Source organism: Phodopus roborovskii, unplaced genomic scaffold (genome assembly GCF_943737965.1).
Source record: "Phodopus roborovskii unplaced genomic scaffold, PHOROB, whole genome shotgun sequence".
In the NCBI taxonomy this organism is placed as follows: Eukaryota; Metazoa; Chordata; class Mammalia; order Rodentia; family Cricetidae; genus Phodopus; species Phodopus roborovskii.
In genome coordinates, this window is record NW_026126418.1 from 72,367,244 (window position 1) to 72,391,385 (window position 24,142).

The window sequence follows — 24,142 nt, forward strand, 5'->3', positions numbered from 1 at the left end:
AGATGACTGTTGGTGCAGGGTTTGCTTTGTCCTTTTTATGCAGTCCGGGACTTTAGTCTGTGGGAGGTGGCATCCACACTTAGGATGTGTCTCCTACCTCAGTTAGCACAGTCCAGAAAATCCCTCACAGACACATTCAGAGACTTGTTTCCAGATCCCTGTGTTCTAAGTGTCCTCACAGATGGTGCTACACAGTGGCAGTTCAGGCTGCTGCTGTCTTGGGGGAAGGGCTCATCCAGCAATGTCTGGGGAGCTTCTCAGGATAGTAGGCTGTGCAGGCCAGGGGACTTGGGGAAAGGTCCTGCGGTTAGCTGGGAATGTGGTGTAACAAGAGGTTCTTTCCCACCAGCCTAGACCCGCAGCCACCTCATATGAACACACAGAGATGCTATATTAATAATAAACTGCTAGGGCTTCTTATTGGCTAGCTCTGTCTTAATTATAACCCATTTCTATCAATCTATGTATTGCCACGAGGCTGTGGCTTACCCGGTAATGCCCCAGCCTTCGGCAGCATGGCGACTTTGTCTGGTGGGCTCACTCTCCCTACCTTTCCCAGAATTCTCCTTCTCTTCCTGCATCATTGGCTGAACAGTGTTTTATTCATTAAGCAATAAGAGAAACATATATAAAGAAGGACAGCCCCCATCAGTGTGGAGTCTGAGCCTTCCCCCCTTTACCTTCCTCCCAACCCCAGTCCCTCCTTCCTTGCTGGGAGCTGGGACGGCTCAGGAGGTGCTGGGCCTGGCTGGTGCTGATGTGGAATTGGAATGTCAGACCTCAGGGGTCCCCATACCCCAAGTGGAGTGGACCAAGGATGGCCAGTGAGTGACCCTCTCAATGGATTGTGTGGGGCTGGGGACAGGAGCTGGGAAGCCTGAAAATGCCCAATGGGTGTGTAACCTAGCACTGGGTGGAGGGCAGCGTCTGTGTTTCTCGCCCATGGGTAATTTCCCAGGAAACCCTGTTCTCATTCAGGTAACATCTTGCCTTGGCTCTGTCAACTCTTCAATTTTTCTCATTCTAGGGATCAGAGGTCCGTGGAAAAACTGCATAGTGTACAATTAACTACTTAAATGCAGCTATTAACTCCACAGCACTATGTTGCTGTGGCCACCATCTAATTCCAGAACATTCTATCATTCCAAACCTGAAAATTCCTGAGCAAAGTCAGCTGAAGCATGGCCTTGCAGTCTGGCTCCTTCATTTAGCAGAGCATTTTGGAGATGTGTTCTCTTTGCAGCCAGTGTCAGAAACTTGCTTCTTTCTAGGGCTGAATAATAATCCACAGAATGGAAGGGCCACATACTATCCATCCTCTCACAGTCATCCGGGGAGTGCCATTCTTATCATGTAGTCCCTTGGAGCAGCTGCCCTGCATATACCCTGGCCTGATCAATGGCTTTTCTCCAGGCCCATCCTTCCAGGGGACCCTCACACCCTGCTCCAGGAGGATGGCCAGGTCCTCAGAATTATCAGCAGTCACCTGGGTGACCAAGGACGGTACCAGTGTGTGGCCTTCAGCCCAGCAGGCCAGCAGGCCAAAGACTTTCAGCTCAGCATCCACTGTGAGTTCAGTCCCTCCCGGGGCCCCAGCTGCTCCAGGAGCCATCTTCCCTGCTTTGGGCACATGGCCCCATATTCCCCAAACTACCATTTCATACACTACTTCTAATGTGTGTTGGATGATGATTTGTTTGGTTTTCCCTTTATATCAGTTACTCTTGCTTACGTGGGAATGATAATAAGGCAATTAAGTATTTCAAGTATAAGTGGGAAGCCAGTGTCAGCTGCATTTAATGGAAGGAACAGGAAAAACTGGTACACCCAGGGCCTGAGAGATCTTTGCCTGGCACATAGGAAGCCCTGAGTACTACAGAACTGCACCAACAAACACATCCAAAGAGCTACCCTTCCAGGTAGCTAAGCAGTGGGCACTTAGCCTGCATCCATACTTTGTGCTAACAACAGGAGTTGAGGACTTGGGGAGAAAGTTCACTTGGTAAATCCCCAGCACTCATGTAAAAATCTGGACATGGTTGTGCTGTCCAGGCTGGTCACCTCACTCGGACTGTCACTAGGGAGAACTGTGGAGCATTAAGGAGGCTGAGACTCTTGGGGCTCTCTGGCCAGCTAGTCTAGCTGAACTGATGAGGTCCAGATTCACAAAAAGTAAGGGGCAGAGTCTAATAAAGGAAGACACCAGCTATCAACCTCTGAATTTCATGTGTGTGCACCCACGTGCATATGTTCACACCCATTTGAGTGTGTGTGTGTGTGTGTGTGTACACTACATCTCCACATCCCCGTACCCAAATAAACAAATAAAATCAGATGGAGACTTCTCACTGCCATCAGGAGACAGAGTCAGGAGGGGTTCTGGGAGGCAGGGTGATGTCACACTGTATCCATGTGCCTCAGCCATCATCCTGGGTGCCAGTTGTGAGTGTCCTGCCCTAGGGAAAGCCCTGATCAAGTTCCTCCACAGATGGGGACCCCGAGGCCCAAAGAGGGAACAGGACCTACCCCAGGTCATACAGTGAGTTAGAGGCACTGTGGGCTCCAGGGCCCAAGCCTGTGGCCCCTCTCCCCACCTGCACCATCCCTACCCAAAGTGACCGGGCTTGCTTCCCACACTGGCATGTCCCTGAGCTGGCCTCTTCTGTTTGTGTCCTAAACCCTTCCCCTATTCCTCATGCCTGCCAATCCTTACAGTAGAAGCCTGTGATGTGTGCATGCTGTTCAAGGGACACCAGGGACTGACTAAATCAGGCTGTGATCACCCTCATGTTCTCTGTCCCCAGCACCTCCCACTATCTGGGGCTCTAATGAGACAGGAGAGGTGACCGTCCTGGAGGGCCACACAGCACAGCTCCTATGTGAGGCCCGAGGAATTCCAGCCCCTGAAGTCGTCTGGCACAAGGACGGGACTCTGCTGGCCCCCAGCTCAGAAGTGGTTTACAGCAAGGGTGGCCGGCAGCTACAGCTGGCGAAGGCCCAGCTCTCCAATGCCGGCCTCTATACATGCCAGGCCAGCAACCCTGCAGGGGTCACCACGAAGTCCACCAGGCTGGAGGTTTATGGTGAGCAGCCAGGGGGCTTGTAGCAGTGGACAGTTGGTGTAGGCAGTGTGAAGTGACCTCCTCTTGTCTCTGAAGGTCAGTGAGGGGCGGCCACTTTGAGTGTTCAAAGGCAAATGAAATGATTCAGGGACAGGGTTCATTTCAGCCTGCTGCCTTTTCTTTCCTACGCAGATGGGGAAACCGAGACTAGAGGCAGAGCCCAGGTGGGAGTCTGTTCAGAGTCTAGCTCCCCCTAGAGGACTGTGGGAACCCTCTCCCCATCAAACTTCCCAGGGTGGCATGAAGATCCTGCTTTAACTCTATGTAGCTTAGGACTTAGAGTGAGGCCCAGGGCCTGTGGCTGATGCACAGTAGAACAAGCTTCCAAAAGCATTTGGCCCCTTGTGTTCCCATGGGATGAAGAAGCTTGCCTCAGGGACTCATGGTCCCTGTCCCTCCCTGGGAGGGTCTGATGTCACATCTATGAATGGGCACTCCTGAAAAGTAGGCTGGACAGTGGTGGCACACATCTTTAATCCTAGTACTTGGGAGGCAGAGGCAGGTGGCTTTCCATGAGTTCAAAGCCAGCCAGAGTGAGTTCCAGGACAGCCAGGGCTGTTAAACAGAGAAGCCCTGTCTTTGGGGTGGTGTTGGGGAGGAGAAAAGGAAAGAAAAAGAAAAGAAAGAAGGGAATACTCTTGAGAAAGGATGAGGGTGGGCCTAGGTCAGGCAGAGCAGGGTACTCTGGGGAGTCGGGGAATAGCCTGAGGGACAGTCAGCAGGAGACATTTGTCCCCTGGTGACGAGTCTGCAAGGAAGCTCTGACCACATAGGTACAAAGGGCTTGGGTGCTGGAGGAGGCGGTGAGTTGAGGAGTGACTGGGCCCTGGCAGCACCTGCCACCAGAGGCTCTGACTCCTCTGGAGTAGGATGAAAACTGCATGTCCAGTACCTTCTCCAAGAGCCTCCGGGCCCTGATAAGGTTTGAAGCATCTTGGGTCCCAGTTCCTGATGGCATGGGGTTACCTGGTGGTGATCCTGTAAGCTCTACAACTCAGGGCCTGAGGTACACCCCACCCCCAACACACACACCCCTCGGGCTTGGCAGCAATGAGTTCTGAGTGTCACCAGTCCCCAGATCATACTGCCTTGCCTCAGCTCTGCCTTAGCCATCTGCTGTCTCTCTCTAGGGGTGAGGAGGCTTCCAGAGGTAGTGTCCTAGTCCAGAGTCCTGGAGACCCATCTCTGTTAATAGACAGGCTGGTGTTCTCCTGGTGACAAGCTTTCTGTGTGGTAGTGGGAGCAGAAGAGATATAAACAGGGGCTCGGGAAGAGCCTCCAGGAACTGAAAGAGAGGCGGGCTGGAAGAGACTGGGTCTGAACAAGGCCCAACTAACAGTGAGGCTGGGGGCAGAGCTGCAGCTGCCGATCCCTAAGATGGCCCTGTCTCTTCCTTAGTTTCACCTACAATCGAGGGCGCTGATGGAGGGCCATACCTGGTGCAGGCTGTGGTGGGGAGGCCTGTGGCACTGGAGTGTGTGGCCAGAGGCTATCCACTCCCTACCATCTCCTGGCAGCATGAAGGGCTGCCGGTGGTGGACAGCAATGGGACATGGCTGGAGGCAGGTGGTACCCTGCAGCTGGAGAACCCAGGAGAGGCATCTGGTGGTCTCTACAGCTGCGTGGCCAGCAGCCCTGCTGGAGAGGCTGTGCTACAGTACTCGGTGGAGGTGCAGGGTGAGCCAGCCGTGGATAGATCTCCTCCCATGCCCACTCCATGCTTAGCCCCAGAGGAGGTGGAGGGTGGCGAGGAAGCCATGCATGCCCTCTACCTTTATGCCACAGGTGAACAGTGAGACCTGGGTTGGGAGCACATGATGGAAGAGGCCTGGTTGAGTCATGGGACTCTAATCCTCACTCTTGCCCATGGCCCTGGGCTTACTCATCTAGGAAGGATGATGCTACATCTTCTGTCCACAGAATGGGCATGTCCCAGGGCCTATCTGAGACCCAAAACTGGGAGCAGGTGCTGGTTCTGCTCACCTGACACTCATTTCCTACCTTCCCAGGCGTGACTCTCTGTGGCCCTCTGTGACATAAGACAGAGAGCAGACTACAAGGCAGATAGGACCTCCAGCCCTTAATCTATCTGAGGACAGACATGAAATAAATGGTCTCTGGGGAGGCCATAGAGAGCTCTCTTGTGGCCTTTAGTGGCCCTGGGAGGCCTCCTAGGGGAGCATTTGAGGGGAGATTAGAAGGCTGTGGTGAGACGGGGTCTTGGAAGCACTTAATGATGGGATGAGCGCCAACCATCTAACAGCATGTCCTGCCCACAGTACCCCCACAGCTGCTGGTGGCTGAAGGGATGGGCCAGGTGACTGCCATCGTGGGACAGTCTCTAGATCTTCCATGCCAGGCATCAGGCTCTCCGACTCCTACCATCCAGTATGTATAGAATTGGCCAGGGTGGGGACAGGCAGAATGTGGGTTGCAGTGAAGGGAGGGTGACAGGGAAGCCACTCCTACTGCTAGGGATGTAAATATGCTCATGAAGCCATGGAAGGGAGGCTTCAAGGTGACTTGACCCCCTCTCTACCTACCAGGTGGCTGCAGAATGGCCGCCCAGCCGAGGAGCTGGATGGAGTTCAGCTGGCCTCACAGGGGACAATATTGCATATTTCCCATGTGGAATTGGACCACTCGGGCCTCTTTGCCTGCCAGGCCACCAATGAGGCAGGGACATCCGGGGCTGAGGTGGAGGTCTCTGTGCATGGTGAGTGGGTCCCCAGAGTGGGGTCTCTGGAGCAGTGGGCAACATGAAATGATGGGTAGTGCAGCTGGAAGCCATGGCAGGCCTGGGAATAACGTGGGCCTGCCTCTTTTGTGTAGACTTCTAGACTGGAATTCCCAAAGACACATGGGAGATGCTTGTCTCAGCAGTTTATCACACTTGTCATCTATCCTGCCCAACTGCCTGGGGACTTCCCAGCCTCCTGCCTCCACTCATTCTCATCCTGAGGAGCACAGCTAACTTCATTTACATCTTTCATAAGCGCTACCTTATTGCCTCCAAGTTTGCTTAGTCCCTCTTTGCTTTTCAGGCCTGCCCTTTCCTCCTGGAAGCCTTCTTGATTCTACCATATATTTCATCCTCACTGTTGAGTCTCTCAGGGCCACTGCCTGCCACCCCACTTCTTTGGAGTGTCTTGTATAACTGTCCTTCTCTATACTAGCTCTGTGACTTTCAAAATGGCAGCATTTATGTGGGACCTAAAGCAGTTTTGATCGTAGAATGGACACTAAACACTCTTATGGACACATATGGTTAGATGGTTTGTTGGACAGAATGGATAACTGGATGGATGGATGATTGGATTATGGATAGTCAGTTAGGTGGGTAACCAGATGGATGGGTAGTTTAGTTGGTGAATACATGGGCTAAATGGATGGGGAGGTGGATGAGTGGGTGAGTAGGTAGATGGATGGATGGATGGACAGTTAGGTGAATGGATGGGTAGATAATGGGTATATGGATGGATGGATGGATGGATGGATGGATATGTGAATGGGTAAATGAATGGATGGAAGGGTGGGGATATGTCAATGGATGGATGTGTGGATGGGTGAATGTGTGGTTGGGTGGATGGGTGGGTGGATGCAGAGATGGATGGATGGATAGACAAATCTGTGGATGCATGGATTGGGAGAACTTTTGAAGAAGGGACAGCACTGTTCTGTTAGCTCTCTGTGGGGAGCCTCTTCTCTTAATCAGGTGTTTGAGGAGCAGGGGTTCTAGAAGCCACTCCTTTGGCCAGCCCTTCAAAGTCACACTTCCGCTTATAGCCATTTAGGGAATTACTGGGTGACCACCGCATACCTCTTGAGGTTGACTCAGGCTCTCTCCATCTCTCCTGCCCAGAGCTCCCATCAGTGTACATCATGGGGGGTGAGAACCTCACAGCCCCTTTCCTGCAGCCTATAACTCTTCAGTGTGTGGGTACTGGAGTGCCTACCCCAAGCCTCCGCTGGTGGAAGGATGGTGTGGCCATGGCAACCTCTGGGGGCAGACTTCAGGTACCATTAGAGACCCATGGCTGGCTGTCAGACAGCACTCTGTAGAGGTCCTGAGACCGTGAGCAGAGTCTTTGCAAATGGGTAGAACAACAGAGCCCCCTCTGCATGTGCACACTGAACAGGCCCTTGGGTGCTACGCCTGGGGGATGGGGGGTCCCTTAGCCCAGTCCATGCCCTGGAAGCTTAACTACCTGAAGAAAAAGACAGAGATGGTATCTTGGAGAAGAGAGGAGCCCAGGAATATGGGTGCTGGGCCCATGGATCACATGCAATGCTTGCACCTGCCTGTGGGGCCATTCCCACATCCTGCCCTCTCTGACTGTGGCCTGGTCCTGGACTCTGTGGCTTCCTCTAATCCCAGACCTTTCTCTCCCAGATCGAGAAGGCAGACCTGAGAGATGAAGGTGTCTATACGTGTGCAGCCACCAACCTGGCAGGGGAGAGCAAGAAGAATGTAACACTAAGGGTTCTGGGTGAGGACCGCAGCTTGGTTGGGGTCCAAAGCCTAGGGTGACTGGTGGCACTTTTAAGGGACCTTGGTATTGTCAGTGGAAGTTTCAGAGTCACAGCTGTGTGCTTAACCTTGCAAAGGGAGGACAGTGTGGGGACAAAGCAGTAGCAGTAACTGGTGGTCACTTTGCCCCTTGCTGGCTGGATTCATGTTTTGGGGTTCATATGTGTCCCTGGCAGTGTGGACAAGCCCTGCCTGGCTGCTCCAGGGTTGTCTAAGGTTCCAGCTTCTACCGTGTCAGCTCTGGCCTCTTCATGGGTTTGGGTTCTGGGGCCTAGGAGCCCTGTGTGACCTTAGTGAAGACCTCGTACCTCCTCCTCCGGTTTGGCCTTCTCTAAGGACAAGCTCCCTAGTCCATGGATATGAGCCTTGTCACCAGAGCCCTTCAGGAGAAGGGAGGGAAGAGAGAAGAATATCTGGGACTGAGCTGCCCAGAGCCCAGGCCCTCCAAGAGCGGTTTCTCCTTCTAACCTCCTAGTTCCCCCCAACATTGAGCCAGGCCCAGTCAGCAGGGCGGTTCTGGAGAATGCCTCAGTGACCTTGGAGTGTCTGGCTTCAGGTGTGCCCCCTCCAGGTAAGACCCCTCCCCTTTGCCAGAAGTTGCCTCTAGCCAGTCCCGGTTCCCTGTGGAGCTTTGTTCAGGAAGAAACCTGTCAAAGTTCTGTTCAGAGGTTCTAGCATCCTGGGCTGGCCCAGGCTGCAGATGAAGAATAGGATCCCCTGTGGCTGGTCCTCCCAGGTCAGCAAGGAGGAAGAGAACCAGGCACTTGGGTGACCCATATGAGTGCCCACATTCAGGCTAGGGTGGAACTTATCCATATTCTAGGCAGGAGGCCTGTTTCCTGTCCTTATGAGTCAGGGACAGTCACTTGCATTGTGTGGGTGAGCCCAGGAAGTAGTTACCCTCTATGGAGTCCCTGGTTTGGTATGGTGGGCCCAGGATAGAGGTAAAGAATCCCAGGGTGGAGCACTCCATCCTTGCCTTTGAGGCTTCTGTCCAGGGTGCTTGCCTTCTGTGCCAGTGGTTCTCAACCTTTCACAGGGTCACATATCAGATATCCTGATATCCTGTATATCAGATATTTACATCATGATTCATAACAGTAGCAAAATTATGAGGTAGCAATGAAAATAAACTTAAGGTTGGGGTCATCACAACATAAGGAACTGTATTAAAGGGTCTCGGCATTAGGAGGTTGAGAACCACTGCTTTATGCTCTCCTGGGTAAAGGGTATTGGCTATGGGGAAAGAGGAGAGGGCTTGGCTGGCTTTGTCTCTTCCTTACTCTGGCTGACTAGCCCCCATCCTGGTGCTTCCTCTTAGGCCCTGGTCTTGTCTCCTGTGGTGTTGCTCTGTTCTATCTTTGCTTCCCTTCCTAAGAACACTGATTGTCTCTAACATTGAATTAAGTGTATGCTCAGTCTGGAAGTTTCTCTCAATGTCCCCACAGCCAGCAGTCAACAGCTGATAGAATGCTTACGTATGTCTTTTCTCTCCCAGATGTCTCCTGGTTCAAGGGCCGCCAGCCTATCTCTACCCAGAGAGGGGCAACAGTATCAGCTGATGGGAAAGTTCTTCATATTGAGCGAGCCCAGGTTTCTGATGCAGGGAACTACCGCTGTGTAGCAACCAATGTGGTGGGCAGTGCAGGACTTCAGTATAGTCTACGGGTCAATGGTGAGTGGCCAGGAATGTAGCCTTCCAAAATGCTTGTTTTCTTTCCATTTGTCTAGTCTGCTGTCTCTTGTCCACTTGTATTTCAGATTATCTACCCATTCATTCATGTTGGTTTTTCAAGACAGGGTTTCTCTGTGTAACAGTTCTTCTAGGTCCTACAGCCATTCAGTCCAAATAAACTCACAAAAGCTTATATTAATTATAAACTCTTTAGCCTATTGCTCAGGCTTATTACTAATAAGCTCTTACAACAATGTTTAGCCATGTGGCTTGGTACCTTTCCTCAGTAAGGCATTCTCATCTTGCTTCCTCTGTGTCTGGCTGGCAACTCCTCTTTGCCTTCTTCTTCCCAGAACTTTTCTAGTCTGGTAGCCCCACCTAAACTTCCTGCCTGGCTACTGGCCGATCAGTGTTTTATTAAACCAATACAAGTGACAAGCCTTTACAGTGTATAAGAACATTATCCCACATCACTATCCCGCATCTCTACATCCATTCATTCACACACTTTTCTTTACATTCACCCATCCACTCACCTGTGTTTCCATCCATTCACCCATCTATCTACCCATCTACCATATACTTTGCCATCTATTCATCTATTTACTATCTACCCACCCACCATCCACCTACTTATGTATCCATCTATTTACCCATACCTGCACCTATCTACCCACCCATCTACCCACCAATTAATCCTTCCATTTACCCATCCACCATCCATCTGCCCTTAGAACCACCATTCACCCATCTATCCATCCATACATGCATCCATCTACCTACCAATTCATATAAAAAATTAACTGCCCATTCATTGATCCAGCCAGCCATGCATTCCAAACTTTGGTTTATTTATTTACCCAGCCATCCAGTCTTCTATCTGTGTGTATAAATATCTGTCCATCCATTATTGATGCAATATCTATCCATCCAATCCTGTGCCCAATAGATCATTGATCTATTCCTCCATCTAAGCTACAGAGAGGTAGGAAATGTGAGAAACTGGAGGAGGCTAGGTTTTGAGTGAATTTCCCTGGGTCCATGTGAACAAATATTAATACATCCCACATAGAGCCCCAACAGCAGACCAAAGGAAAGCTTCCACCCAAGTCCAGGTTTGGGAACCAATGAGTTTATTGGGCTTGCTTAATGAGCATGGGTGAGGGTTTCTCATAGGCGTATGGATGAATCCCAAGCAAGGGTATTTTTAAAAAGCCCCATATCAGCATCTCAAAAGTTGCATATGGTCTCCTTTATGCCAGCCTCCCACCCCCAGAGACCATGTGCAGCTGGAAGGGGTAGATAGAGCAGCCTTTCCCACCTTCTCCTTCAGTGAGGGAGCCCCACAAGGCCCAATCATCTCACAGGAAGTTGTAGCTGCTCTGGCGAAGATGGTAATGGTCATGACATGCATGTAGGCCAACATTGCCCAACCCTGGGCATACATGGAGCATACAAACTAAGAGGAGGATTGGGGTGATGTTGGCAGCCAGCTCGGGCTGGACCGCTTGGGTCTCATGGGCCATGAAAGAGAATAGTTTTTATCCTGAAAGCCTCCTGGTGACAGTGGGAACTTTAACCGTGGTTTTCCAGGGTGACAGTCTTCCATCTGAGATCTGAGTCAGGAGGTCCCTCAGCTCTTGCTTCCCATACAATCCCCGTGAACCCAAGGCCTGAGTTCAAGTGTGGTGATTGCCACATTCTAGCCGATTAGCCTTGCTTGGGCAGGCGACCTCCCCTCTGAGCATCAGTTCCTCATCAGTAGAAGCCCTTGGCGTGTTGACACAATGTCTAAGGCACAGCTGCCTGGGTTGGGATGCTACACCCATGCTTTTGTTTGTGACCTGTGTTCCTGAAGGTACACCACCCTGTGTCACCCGAAGTGGGGCTCAACTCTGTCCCTTGCTTTCCTGCCACCCATCCTTGCAGTGCCACCCCGAATCATGCTGCCACCTAGCCTGCCGGGCCCAGTACTACTTGGTACACCCTTCCGTCTAACCTGCAATGCCACTGGCACCCCCAGTCCTACACTGATATGGCTGAAGGATGGAAACCCTGTGTCCCCTGAAGGAACCCCTGGCCTCAAGGTCAGTAGCACTGGGTGGCTCCTGAACAACCTCCTGCAGGCAGCTAAGGTCAGGCCCTAGGAGCCTAGCGTGAGAGGCAGAGTCCCTACTCACTGAGATATGCTACATGCCACCAATGCCAGCCAAATATTCAGGCTAGAGTGTTTTGTAGCCACACTGAAATGAGGAAAAATGGAGCTAGCTATGATGGTGCATGCCCAAATACCCAGCACTCAAGAGGCTGAGGCAGGAAAATCACCATGACTTCAAGGGCAGGCCAACCAACACAGTGTGGGCTATACATCAGTCTCAATCCTCCCTCAAAAAGAAGTAGTGAAAAAGGCTGGGAATGTAGCAGTTGGCAGAGCCCTTGCCCAGCATGCTAGAAGCTCTGGCTCCCTTCCCTAGCATTGTATAAATTAGGCATACCAGCATACACCTGGAGTCACAGCACTCAGGAGGTAGAAATAGGAGGATCAAGGTTATTCTCTGATAGCTGAAAAGTTCAAGATCAGCCTGGACTATCTGTGATATTCCCTTAGGGGGAAAAAAAGGCAAACCAATTTTTGTCTCATTTCTGAAACAGTGTCTCACTAACCCTGGGTGTCCTGGTACCCATTATGTAGATGTAGGCCAGACTAGCCTTGAACTCTACTCCCCTAATGCTGGTATTAAAAGTGTGCCATAACTAATGCATGACAAAGGCAACCCAAATTTTATATTATCAAATCCAATATCAAAAAAGATTCATTGTGTCATGTGACCAGTGTAAAGTAAAATCACCCACGAGACTCTTCACACTAATTCTGATTATGTGTTTGATAGCCTCCTGAGGTCTCGTGGCTTCACATGGCAAGCAGCCACTGGGCTGGACAGAATGGATCCAAGTGGCTCCTCTAGAGACAGATAAAACTGTCATCAACCAGCGGGGTCTTGAGGTTCAGGGATGCAGCTTATGGCTCTCCTGCCTTGGAGGATCCCCAGGGGTCTGGAACAGGATTCAAGTGGGTGTGGTACCAGGACTTGTTTGTCAGGGCAGGTACTGTCCCTGTAGTAGGAGCTGTGTTTGATGTGAACTTCCCTCTGTGGGTCCAGATCTTTCCTGGAGGCCAAGTCCTCACTGTGACCAATGCCCACGCTTCTGATGCGGGTAGCTACTCCTGTGTAGCAGTGAGTGCTGTGGGCGAGGATCGTCGGGACATTGTTCTGCAAGTTCACAGTGAGTCTCTAGCCTGGAAACGTGGGGGAGGGCATTACTATAAGCCAGCCATTCCAAGAAGCTGGACTTGTGGGGATGTCCCCAGTCACGTGCCTGACCAGGGTAGGGGAGCAGATGGAAGAAATGGAGTTACCACCTGACCTTGGGTCACCATTAGATACTATTAGATACTAGAGACCTGTCCTGGGGCATGAGCATCCCTGTGGGTGAGCAAGTGGCAGGCAGGTGGCCATGCACTGCCAGGAGGAAGTCCCTGGTTGCGGGAATTGGCTAGGCCACCTCAATTGTGGCCTTTCCTGGTGTCCCGTCACTCACCTTAGGGGTCCCTTTTCTGTCTGCACCCACAGTGCCCCCCAGCATCCTTGGAGAAGAGCTGAACGTGTCTGTTGTGGTCAATGAGTCAGTGACACTGGAGTGCCAGAGCCATGCTTTGCCGCGCCCCGTGCTTAGATGGCAGAAGGACGGGCGACCCCTGGAGCCTCACCCTGGCATCCACCTCTCTGCAGACAAGGCCTTGTTGGAGGTGTGCAGCTGTGCAGCTGTCTGTCTGAAGGCTCTGGCTGAGCAAAGCAGGGCTCATGGGTGCCCCAGGTCCCTGTGAGCAGTGCTCAGCTCAGTGTGACCAATGCTCACCCACCAGGAGACAAAGCTCTCGAGTCTCCCTCAGGACCCCAGCATGCGCTGGCTGCCCTTCCTTGCCCTACCTTCTCCACCTTGTGATAGGACCATTCCCATCTCCAAGAACCACCCTTTGAGCTCCTCTCCTTTCCCATCATTTTTTCAAAGCCACAGTGCAGCCTCCCTGCCCCTAGGTCTGACCCCAAGATGCTAGACCCCTTACCCATCATCCTTCACTCTCCACCTTCTCTTCTGGTGGATTCTGTTGGGCTTCTGAGGACTATGGGAATGGACGAAGGGCTGGGGTGGGGCTGGCTAGCCATGTGCCCAGCCTCCTGGCAGATCTGGGCTGATTTAGAGGAGCCAAGAGGTGACTTCTAGGGACCTCTTGGTGCCGCAGGCAGGGAGCTACTATCACCGCTTCATAATCCACAGGGGAGACTGGGGCTCATTGAGGTCACACGACATGATGGCAGTGACACAGTCCATCACTGACAGCTGTCTTTGCTCTTGGCCAGGTGGACCGAGCACAGATGTGGGATGCAGGCCACTACACCTGTGAGGCTCTGAACCAGGCGGGCCGCTCTGAGAAGCACTTCAACTTGAATGTCTGGGGTGAGGGCCTCCAGGTCCCCTCCCCCAGGGCTGGCTTTCAGATCCCAGGAAGAAGGGATACCCATCTGGGCCCCAGAATGCAACCCTCCCTACCCCTCACTCCCATCCCAGCCCCCCTCAAGTCCTGTCTGCTCTGAACCAGTTCCTCCAGAGTTCCCCTCAAAGGAGCCGTACACTCTGACGGTGAGTGAGGGACAGACTGCCAGACTGTCGTGCGACTGCCAGGGTGTTCCATTCCCCAAGATCTCATGGAGGAAAGACGGTAGGATAGCTGCCCTCACCCAGTGCCCCTCACCCAGCGCCTCTCACCCCGCACCCCCTTACCCAGCACCCTAGTACCTCAGTGAGGTCATGGGTTCCCAGACCTTAAATGGGGACCCGCTGGCTACAGAGGGCTGCTTTCTGCAGCCCCTCTGCTCTGTCCCCATCTGCAGACCCCTTCTAGCCTGTGACAGCAGGTTGCTCTTCAGGCCCCAAATCCCTGTGACTTCTGCCAGACCACCCTTCCCCAAGCCCTGGCTGGTCAGGGCTTCCCTGCATGGATATCTGTCTGTCCAGTTCCGTCAGTCTGTGTGCCATATGAGGTAATTTTGGCCACTGCTGCATTCAAAGTCCAGAGCCTAGTGCAGAGTACTGTGAGGGTTTCCCTTAACCCACATACAGAAAGCAGGTTGGACAGGGTTTTTCCTGGAACCTGGGAAGACTGCAAAATGAAGCAAGCCCTACCCTCACCTGGGTGGTCAGGTGACAAACTGAGAGTGAGGAGTGACTCTGGACCTTAGGGAGTGAGTTACAAAGGGAAAAGGCCTGTGTGGCCAGGATCTGGAATTTTAAGGTGTGTGGCTGGGATGCTTGACCCAAGATGAGGGATAACACTGAGAACAGAGCAAGGGGAAGCAGAGGCCTAGGTAGGTGCAAAGGCCCTGGGGCAGGAACAAGCCAAGCATACTTTTGGGACAACAGAAGGGTTCCGTGGGGCATAGTGGGAAATGGTCCTTAGAGTGATTGCAGGGTAGGTCACGCTCAGAAATCCAAAGTTGGGAGTATGGTGGATCAGAGAGATCCAGGATCCAGAGAAGGCTTCCTGGAGGAGGCAGCATATATGGGGCACCTGGAGGACGGAGCTAGTGGTTGGGAGGACCACTGTTCCTCATGTAAGGACCTCAGGTCCCTGGATCAGAACCCTTTTCTTGCTGCCCCAGGTCAGCCCCTGCCTGGGGAGAGGGATGCTTTGGAACAGGTGTTGGCAGTAGGGAGGCTGCTGTACCTGGGACAGGCCCAGGAATCCCAGGAGGGGACGTATACCTGTGAATGCAGCAACGCAGCTGGGACCAGCAGCCAGGAGCAGCGGCTGGAAGTTCTGGGTGAGCCCTGCCAGGACTGGGGAGCACTGGGTGAGCCCTGCCAGGACTGGGGGGAACTGGGTGAGCCCTGACAGGACTGGGGGGAACTGGGTGAGCCCTGACAGGACTGGGGAGCACTGGGTGAGCCCTGCCAGGACTGGGGGCACTGGGTGAGCCCTGCCAGGACTGGGGAGCACTGGGTGAGCCCTGCCAGGACTGAGGGGTACTGGGTGAGCCCTGCCAGGACTGGGGGCACTGGGTGAGCCCTGCCAGGACTGGGGGCACTGGGTGAGCCCTGCCAGGACTGGGGGCACTGGGTGAGCCCTGCCAGGACTGGGGAGCACTGGGTGAGCCCTGCCAGGACTGGGGGCACTGGGTGAGCCCTGCCAGGACTGGGGGCACTGGGTGAGCCCTGACAGGACTGGAGGGAACTGGGTGAGCCCTGCCAGGACTGGAGGGAACTGGGTGAGCCCTGCCAGGACTGGGGGTTCTGGGTGAGCCCTGCCAGGACTGGGGAGTGTGTACATGATGAATGGATAGAGCTGTAGTCACACAAGGGCAGAAACAGCAAGGCTGGGTACTTGCCTGCCTTTCCAGTTCAGATTCTCAACTCCCAGCTTGTACACACGGGAGGAAGCAGCAGACCCTGTGTGCCTCCATGGCCTAGCAGAAGAAAACATGCCTTGACATGGTTGGGAATTAGTGTGCACAAAGTTCCTATAGAGCTGGTGACATGAATCCTGCTGGAGAGATGGTTTGGTAGTTATAGTGCCTGCCATGCAAGCTCGAGAATCGTAGTTTGAATCCCAGAGCCCATGTAAATGGCAGGTAGGCATGGCAGTCCACTTGGGTCCTAGCCTTGGAAGACAGAGACAGGAGATCCCCAGAGTGGGCTGGCTGGTAAGACTAGCTATATTGGTGAGCTCTGGCTTTGATTGAGAGACCCTGCTTCAATGAATAAAGTGGAAGAACAAGTAAGGATGATTCTGTATGCAGACCTCAGGCTTCCACATGCACACACATGTGGACATACATAAGCAAACATGCTACATGCACACCACACACACCATACACACACACACACACACACACACACACACACACACACACATACACACACACACAGAACATGAGAGGAGGGAATGGACTATCCTGGCCTTGTAAAAACCATGCTAGAAGGACTAGGGACATTGCCTAGTTGGCAGACCACTTATCTAACATGTAATCCCAACACTTGGGAAAGGAAGCAGGAAGATCAGGCGTTCAGTGTCATCTTCAGTCACATAGTGAATTCAAGGCCATCCCTAAGCTACATGACACACCTGGAAAATGAATTTCAGAAAGGTACTGGGCACTGTAGTCCCTATTTGCAAGGCCAAGGTAGTAGGAATACAAGTTCAAAGCCAGCACGGGTAACTAGGGACTCTCCAGCCTATGAGACTGAAACCACACAGACCAGGGAGCAGCCCACCCAGGTCCCCAGTGTGTCCAAGAGGTTATTGGTGGATACAGCTGTCACTCTGCCACAGAGATGGAAAGGCCAGCTTGTAGCACAAGGAAGAACACAGGCCTAAATGGCTGTGTCCACTGAGACCCTAGCACCAGTCATACCTGCTATCAGGTGGCCTAACTACTTCCACTGAGAGCCTTCCTCCCACCTCAGTTCCTCCTCAGGTCACTGGCCCTCGGGAGCCACTCACAACAGTCTCTGTGGTCCGGGGTGGAAACACCACGCTAGACTGTCATGCCACAGGGAAGCCCCTGCCAGTGGTGACATGGGAGAGGGATGGTCAGCCTGTCCACATGGAACCTGGCCTGTGGCTTCAGAATCAGAACCGCAGCCTACACGTGGAACAGGCACAGGTCTCCCAGGCTGGTGGCTACAGCTGCGTGGCTGAGAACAAAGCTGGGCGAGCCGAGAGAAGGTTCACACTGTCTGTGCTGGGTGAGGACTGGTGGCCTGTGGGGAGGGTGGAACTGCTGGGCTGGGCAAGAGTAAGGTTGGGCAGTCTCCTAAAGCCATGCTACAGACATCTTGGTGCTTCTTCATTCCAGGCTCTGATGAGGGCTTCTCTCAAAACACAGCATGCCCTTCCTTCCCTCCCATGTTGGCTTTCCTCCACCCTGTCTCTGGCAGCCCATGTTCTGTGTGGCTGATGTGACGTTCTTGGTGGTTATGGGGTAGAAAAGCCAGGGAGGCCATACACATTATAGAAGGACCAAGATGCCTGCCTGGGGGAAGTGGCCTTGGGGCAGCAGCTGAAATAGGAGTTGAGTGGCTGCTGGGCTTATAGGAAGAGAAAGGAGCTGGAGTACATTATCTCTCCTGCTGTATACCTGGATCTATTTCAGGTGGAGGGCATGTAGCCCTGGAGATGTCTTGGGAAGGGGTAAGCGTGGTGAGTTGGGAAGGCCCCACTTCCCTGGGGTTTTAAACTGTCTGTGTCTCATCACCCCAGTGGTAGAAGGTGGTAGATCTTTCCAGAAAGGCAGTATTGCCTCTTCATCCATAGCACAGATTGGAGGGTGGATGTGAGCTCATTTTTGTAGGCATTACACCCTGCTCAGCTCCTGCCCCACAATGGATACTGGACTAGGGGATTTTGTGCATTTGGCCAGGTATATCTCAGTTGGATACTGGGTTCCATGACCAGAACTAAATAAACCAGGCATTGTGGCATACCACTGTCACCCAAGCATTCAAGAGGTAGAAGCAGGAAGATGAGGAATTCAAGATCATCCTTGGCTATATATTGTTGTAGAATATTATTTTAAGATGTGTTACATTTGTTTATGCTGTGGAACATTTGTTTTAATGATGCAAAAGATATGTTGCATTCTTTTACATTGCATTTGTTTAATTCTGTGAAGCTACGTTACTTTGCCTGTCTAAAACACCTGTTTGTTCTAATAAAGAGCTGAATGGACAATAGCAAGGCATGAGAAAGGATGGCAGGACTGGCAGGCAGACAGGATAAATAGAAGGGGAAAAGAGAGAAAGAAAAGAGAGCTAGAAGTAAGAAAAGATAAAGGAGAGAGAAAAGAAGGTGCCAGCAACACAGCCAGCCACTGAGTAAGAAGGAAAGAAAAGATATACAGAAATAAGAGAAAGGTAAAAGCCCAGAGGCAAAAAAAAATAGATGGGATCATTTAAGTTAAGAAAAGCTGGCTAGAAGTAAATCAATCTAAGCCTGGGCACTTATAAGTAAGAATTAAGTTACTGTGTGTGATTATTTGCGAGCTAGATGATGGGCCTCCAAAAGAGTCAAAGAATAAAGAAACAACTAACTATAACATAGAAAGTTGGAGGCCAGTCTGGGATACATAAGACCCTGTCTTGAAAAAAAAAAAGAATCCTGTCCATATCCCTCTGAAAGAGTGGGGAAACTGAGGCCTGGGATTCTGATCCCAAAGCACTGAGGCCACAATGAATCCCCATGCAGATATCACACCTTTGATGGAAGCAGCTGAGACCCCCCCCCAGTCCTTTATCCCTCGCAGTTCCTGAAAGGAGCCCTTGGGCAGACAGAGTGGAGTAGAAAGGAGTACCTGTCTACACCCTGAATGCAGTTCTCTCATCTAGACCCTCCTCACTTCACTGGACACTCAGACTCACTGACCAATGTCACTGCTACCTTGCACGGCTCCTTGACGCTGCTCTGTGAAGCTGTAGGGGTCCCACCCCCCACAGTCCAGTGGTTTCGGGAGGGAAAGCCAGTCAGCCCTGGAGAGGACACCTACCTCTTGGCAGGTAAGGCGCTAAGCAAGGGTTTGTTTCAGGATCAGTCTATCTGTTAGATATCTATGACCTCTGACCCTGAGCTGCCAAGCCTGAGTGACCCATTAGTTGTGAAGGTGCAAACACATTTCCTACCCACTTAGTAGAGGTCACCAGATGCATTGCATAGACAGGAACACAGAGACTGGACTAGGCTGAGCACAAAGGGGACTGTCAATCAATTAGCAATGTCTGCCATGAGTATAGAAATAGTGGTTATGATATGTGTGTTTGTTATCTGCTCCAGGTGGGTCTTACAAGATCTGTGGTTTCTCTTTGAGGAACTAGCTATGCTTCAAAGATCCTGGGAGAAGAAGCATCGTGTGTGGGGGGTGGGGGTGGGAGGGTGGGGGCAGCTCTTGGAACAAAATGAACATCTGAAATAAACCAGGATTATGTAGCTCACTGTTGTCTCTTAGCCCTAGCGCAGAGACACTGAGAGTCAGCAGTCAGTTCCTTCTTGCTATAGCAGGTCCTTGTGCTCTGTCCTTCTGTCTACTCTGTCCACCTCAGGTGTCCTACTAGAGAATGGAACTCTGGGAGGCAGACACTTGCATATTAATGTTTGACATCAGCTGGGAGAGGCTGCTGAGCTTATACCGTCTCTTCTTTCCCCAGGTGGCTGGATGCTGAAGATGACCCCAGCCCGGGAGCAGGACAGAGGCCTCTACTCATGCCTGGCCAGCAATGAGGCTGGGGAGGCACAGAGGAACTTCAGTGTAGAAGTCCTTGGTAGGATACTTGTCTATGTTCGTAGGAGCATCAGGAGCCTCTTTCTGCTGGGGTGCTTCTAGGGTGTGCAGAGATGGAGGAGGCTCTGTTTTCCTTGCATCATCAGAACCTGTGTCAATCAAACACTTGCTGTGGAAGCGTGAGGACCTGAGTTTGACCCACAGATCCGAAGCAAAGGAGAAAATGATCTGGGTGTGCTGGCACTCACTCAGAATCCCAGCACTTAGGGATGGAAATGGGAGGGTCACTCATGTTCACTGGTTGCCCCGCCTAGCCTGCTTAGCAAACCCTGGGCCAGAGACCCAAAATTTTTTGGTTTTGTTAAAGGTTAATGGTTCCTGAAGAATGACACTTGAGGGTTATCTTTGGCCTCCATGTGTACATGTAAACACACCACACTCACACAATGTTTACACACACCACACATACCACAAATCACATGCACCACACACACATATACACATACCACACACACATATACCAATATATCATGCATAGACATACCATATATACATATACCACACACACATATACACACACCACATACCACACACATACATACCACACAATACACACACCACACACACCACATACATACATACACATACCACACACATATACAAACAACATACACATATACACACATACATACCACACACACACACACACACGCACTCTATACTCAACCTGCCCTGATATTTTCCAGAAACAGTAAGGATTAACCCAAAGTGGGGAGAGCAAATATTTTCAACCCCACACTCATTTGTCTGTCCAGAGTCTTCCCAGAGAAATCCATTAAACTGACTTCTGGGTAGGAGCAGGCATGGGGGAAATGGGGAAACTGAGCTTTCTGCTCTATGGATGGAGCGCCTGAGTGGTCTATCCAGTTGGAAACTGTTTGCCTTCCTCCTCCTCCTTCTAGTTCCTCCCCATATTGAAAATGAAGACTTGGAAGAGGTGATAAAGGTGCCTGAGGGACAGACTGCACAGCTGGTTTGCAATGCCACAGGTGAGGACTACATAGGATGGCAATCCTAGTTTAGGCAATCCCCAACCCCAAGGCTACCCACCAAGGATCTCTACGGTTTTACTCTCTACATCAAACCCAACTGATGGGCACTTGCCGTTTGCTCTGCTCCTAGCTGAGCTCAGTCACCTGCCAGAACCTTCCATGGGGCCTCTTTGTCTGCTTCCTGGGCCCCATTACACTAGGACTTCCCTGCCCCTGCACTGACCATGCAGGACCATAATGGTCTGTGATGTCCAAGCTCCTCCAAGACTAGACCCTTGAGTCCATGGCTCCCCCACTGCTGAGGCTGCCTCCGATGCTTGAGGGTTGGAGGGTGGGTGGATGTATATGGATAAAAAAGAAGGGTGGTGAATGAATGGGTGGTGACAGAGATAGATGGCTTTCTGAGTAAAGATGGTGGGTGAATGGAAGGATGGGTGGTAGGATAGATGAGTGGCTAGCATGTGGGTAGAAGAATGGATGGATGGTCAGGTGGGTGGATGAAAGAGTGGATGAATGAGGAGATAGATGGGTAAATGAATGGATAGGTGAATTAATAAGTGTGCTTTGCATGGGTAGGAAGATAGATGGATAGGTAGATGGATTATGGGTAGATGGACAGAAGGATCCATATGTGAGTGAGCAGTAAGGTAGGAAGGCAGATGGTGGATGGAAGGGTGGATAGATGAAAGAAAGGGTAGATGGATGAATGGGTCTTGCCTGTCTGTACCAAGCCATCCTTGCCCAGTTTCAGGAAGCAGCTGAATTCCAGAAGAAAGGCCCAGGCTGTTCTGTTGTGCATCCTGAATGGGAAAGTTCCACATTTGTGCTGGCTAGAGTCACCTCTAATCCCTGAGCCCATCTTGTCTGAGCTTGCTGAATGATCTGTCTCTTCTTCATATAGGCTACCCACCACCAAAGATTACATGGTTCAAAGATGGCCAGTCCCTGGCTGCTGGAGACCCTTATGAGATGTCCCCAGATGGGACCTTCCTGTGGGTCTCCCAGGCCAATCTGTCCAGTGCTGGCCACTACTCTTGTGTCGCAACCAATGCCGTGGGGGAGAAAACCAAACATGCACAGCTTAACGTCCTGGGTGAGTGCTGGGCTCCCCCAGCCTCCTAAGTTTCCACTGTCATTCATTTTGCTACTCCAAGGGTGACAGCAAAATTAAATAGGAGGGCAACCAGGTGTCAGATCTCCATAGTAACTAACCCCAGCTGGGCACCAGGCTTTCAGCACAGCTCTTCCTGTGACAATTCATGACCAAACTGTAACAGTACCCACTGCAGGAGCAGGAAAAGGAAGTTTCAAACGCAGCAAGCAGTTAGCCAAAAGGTCCCCCTCCTCCTCAGCAGAACCAAGAAGGTTTAGGTTGAATACATATGAGGCCCCGCATGTTGAGTCAACACTGAAAGGCACCCCAGAGACTGGCTATTCTTCTTGTTCTGTAGTGTGGCTCTGGGTGGAGGAGGGCGTGGCCTCCCTGAGCTTCTATTTCCCATCTTCATCACATAACTGCAGCACAAGGATAAGCCTGGGGTCCTAGCTGTCCTGGTCTTTGGAGTCCTTGGGCCCAGGGCTAGACTGTTAACCATGGCCTTCCTGTCGCCCCCTCACAGTGGTTCCCACCATCCTGGGAGCACCTGAGAATGCCAATGAGGAAGTGACCGTGACCATCAACAATCCTATTTCCCTGATCTGCGAGGCACTGGCCTTCCCATCTCCCAATATTACCTGGATGAAGGATGGGGTGCCCTTCAAGGCCTCTAAGAACATTCAGCTTCTCCCAGGTGATGCCCCTTGACCTGTCCCCAGGCTGGGTCAGTCTGAGCTCATGTCTATGCTGAAGCTCTGTTTTGGGGTAACTCTGGCCACGACTCTCCAAGCAGGTACCCACGGACTTCAGATCCTGAATGCTCAGAAGGAAGATGCTGGCCAGTACACCTGTATGGTCACTAACGAGCTGGGGGAGGCCACAAAGAACTACCATGTGGAAGTCCTCAGTGAGCCCCCTTCCATCTTTGGGACAGTGGCTGGGCAGGCAGAAAAGTCCTGGCCATATTTGAGACCTAGGGCACCGTCCTGTGGCTATTTTCCCTGAGAGTCATAGGCAGCTGGGGGTGGGGGTAGGGAGACTCTGTCATTTCCCATTCTTGCCTTGGTGATAATGTTGAGACTTTGTTCATGTTGACCCCACACACCCCAGCCCTGGCTTCCTACTGCCACTTCTGTTGTGGAGATGCAACCTGGGACCCCTCAGTTTGACACCTGGATCCTCTAGAGGCAACCCCAGGAAGCCTCTGCTTCATAGCCCCTGGCTCTTAGCTCTCTCTAACCCTAAGTGGGTACAGATGGGTTCCCTTCTGGAATCCTGCTCTACCAGCCTTGTGGGTCAGGGTCTCAGGACCCTCCCCAGGCCAGCTCCTCACACATCCTGTGGCTTTCAGTTCCCCCTTCCATCTCCAAAGATGACCCTTTGGGAGAGGTCAGTGTGAAGGAAGTGAAGACTAAGGTCAACAGCACCCTGACCCTGGAATGTGAATGCTGGGCTGTGCCCCCGCCCTCCATCAGCTGGTACAAGGACGGAAGGGTGAGTGCAGGACCTCAAACAGCCTTAGACTCTCGCCTTTGGGTCTCACTCGCCCTGCTCAGATCTGCCCTGGAGGTACCTAGGTTTGGCTTGACAAAGTCACTGAGTGGCCCCATCACGTTATTATATTATTGTCTGATTTTTATTCATTAAAATATGGAGTAGGTGGCCAGGCAGTGGTAGCACATGCCTTTAATCCCAGCACTTGGGAGGCAGAGGCAAGTGAATCTCTGGGTCTACAGAGTGAGTTTTCCAGGACAGCCAGGGTTACACAGAGAAACCCTATCTCAAAGAGAGGGAGAGAGAGAAAAAGAAAGACAAACACTATGTGTGTGTGTGTGTGTATAAACATTATATATATATATATATATATATATATATATATATATATATATTTTTTTTTTAAGAGAGAGAGAGTAGGGTTGCAATGGCACATCCTTGTAATTCCAGCACTTAGGAAACTGAGGCAGGAGGGTCAGGAGTTCAAGGTCATCCTTGGCTACATAGTGAGTTGGAGGTCAGCTTGGGCTATATGAGACCCTATCTCAAAACAAATAAACAATCTCTATTCTCCCCTAGCCTGTTACCCCCAGCCAGCGGCTTCATGTCTTGGGGGAGGGGCGGCTGCTCCAGATCCAGCCCACACAGGTCTCTGACTCTGGCCGATACCTGTGTGTGGCCACCAATGTGGTGGGTGAAGATGACCAAGACTTCAATGTTCTCATCCAAGGTATGTGCCACTGTAGGGTGGGCAGGGTGACAACAACCAGTGGACCCTAGACAGGATGCTGGCTCTAGGAAGAAGGGTGTGACCCATGGCATTTGTTAGCATCTGTACTGG

At 51.7% G+C, this 24,142-nt stretch overlaps 1 protein-coding gene across 1 annotated transcript in view; it reads left to right on the top strand.

Annotated features, from left to right (window-relative positions):
• Hmcn2 (hemicentin 2) overlaps positions 1-24,142 on the top strand; it is a 141,821-nt gene that overhangs the window by 67,107 nt on the left and 50,572 nt on the right. The window contains exons 29-53 of the mRNA XM_051185128.1: positions 698-824; positions 1,414-1,568; positions 2,805-3,083; positions 4,521-4,799; positions 5,402-5,510; positions 5,669-5,838; positions 6,985-7,139; positions 7,516-7,612; positions 8,129-8,224; positions 9,152-9,328; positions 11,258-11,415; positions 12,490-12,613; positions 12,961-13,136; positions 13,750-13,846; positions 13,989-14,108; positions 15,049-15,210; positions 16,853-17,134; positions 18,773-18,940; positions 19,586-19,699; positions 20,622-20,708; positions 21,613-21,804; positions 22,331-22,501; positions 22,601-22,714; positions 23,159-23,301; positions 23,881-24,031. Coding sequence (XP_051041085.1) covers positions 698-824; positions 1,414-1,568; positions 2,805-3,083; positions 4,521-4,799; positions 5,402-5,510; positions 5,669-5,838; positions 6,985-7,139; positions 7,516-7,612; positions 8,129-8,224; positions 9,152-9,328; positions 11,258-11,415; positions 12,490-12,613; positions 12,961-13,136; positions 13,750-13,846; positions 13,989-14,108; positions 15,049-15,210; positions 16,853-17,134; positions 18,773-18,940; positions 19,586-19,699; positions 20,622-20,708; positions 21,613-21,804; positions 22,331-22,501; positions 22,601-22,714; positions 23,159-23,301; positions 23,881-24,031 — 3,903 coding nt within the window. The remainder of the gene's footprint in view (positions 1-697; positions 825-1,413; positions 1,569-2,804; positions 3,084-4,520; positions 4,800-5,401; positions 5,511-5,668; positions 5,839-6,984; positions 7,140-7,515; positions 7,613-8,128; positions 8,225-9,151; positions 9,329-11,257; positions 11,416-12,489; positions 12,614-12,960; positions 13,137-13,749; positions 13,847-13,988; positions 14,109-15,048; positions 15,211-16,852; positions 17,135-18,772; positions 18,941-19,585; positions 19,700-20,621; positions 20,709-21,612; positions 21,805-22,330; positions 22,502-22,600; positions 22,715-23,158; positions 23,302-23,880; positions 24,032-24,142) is intronic.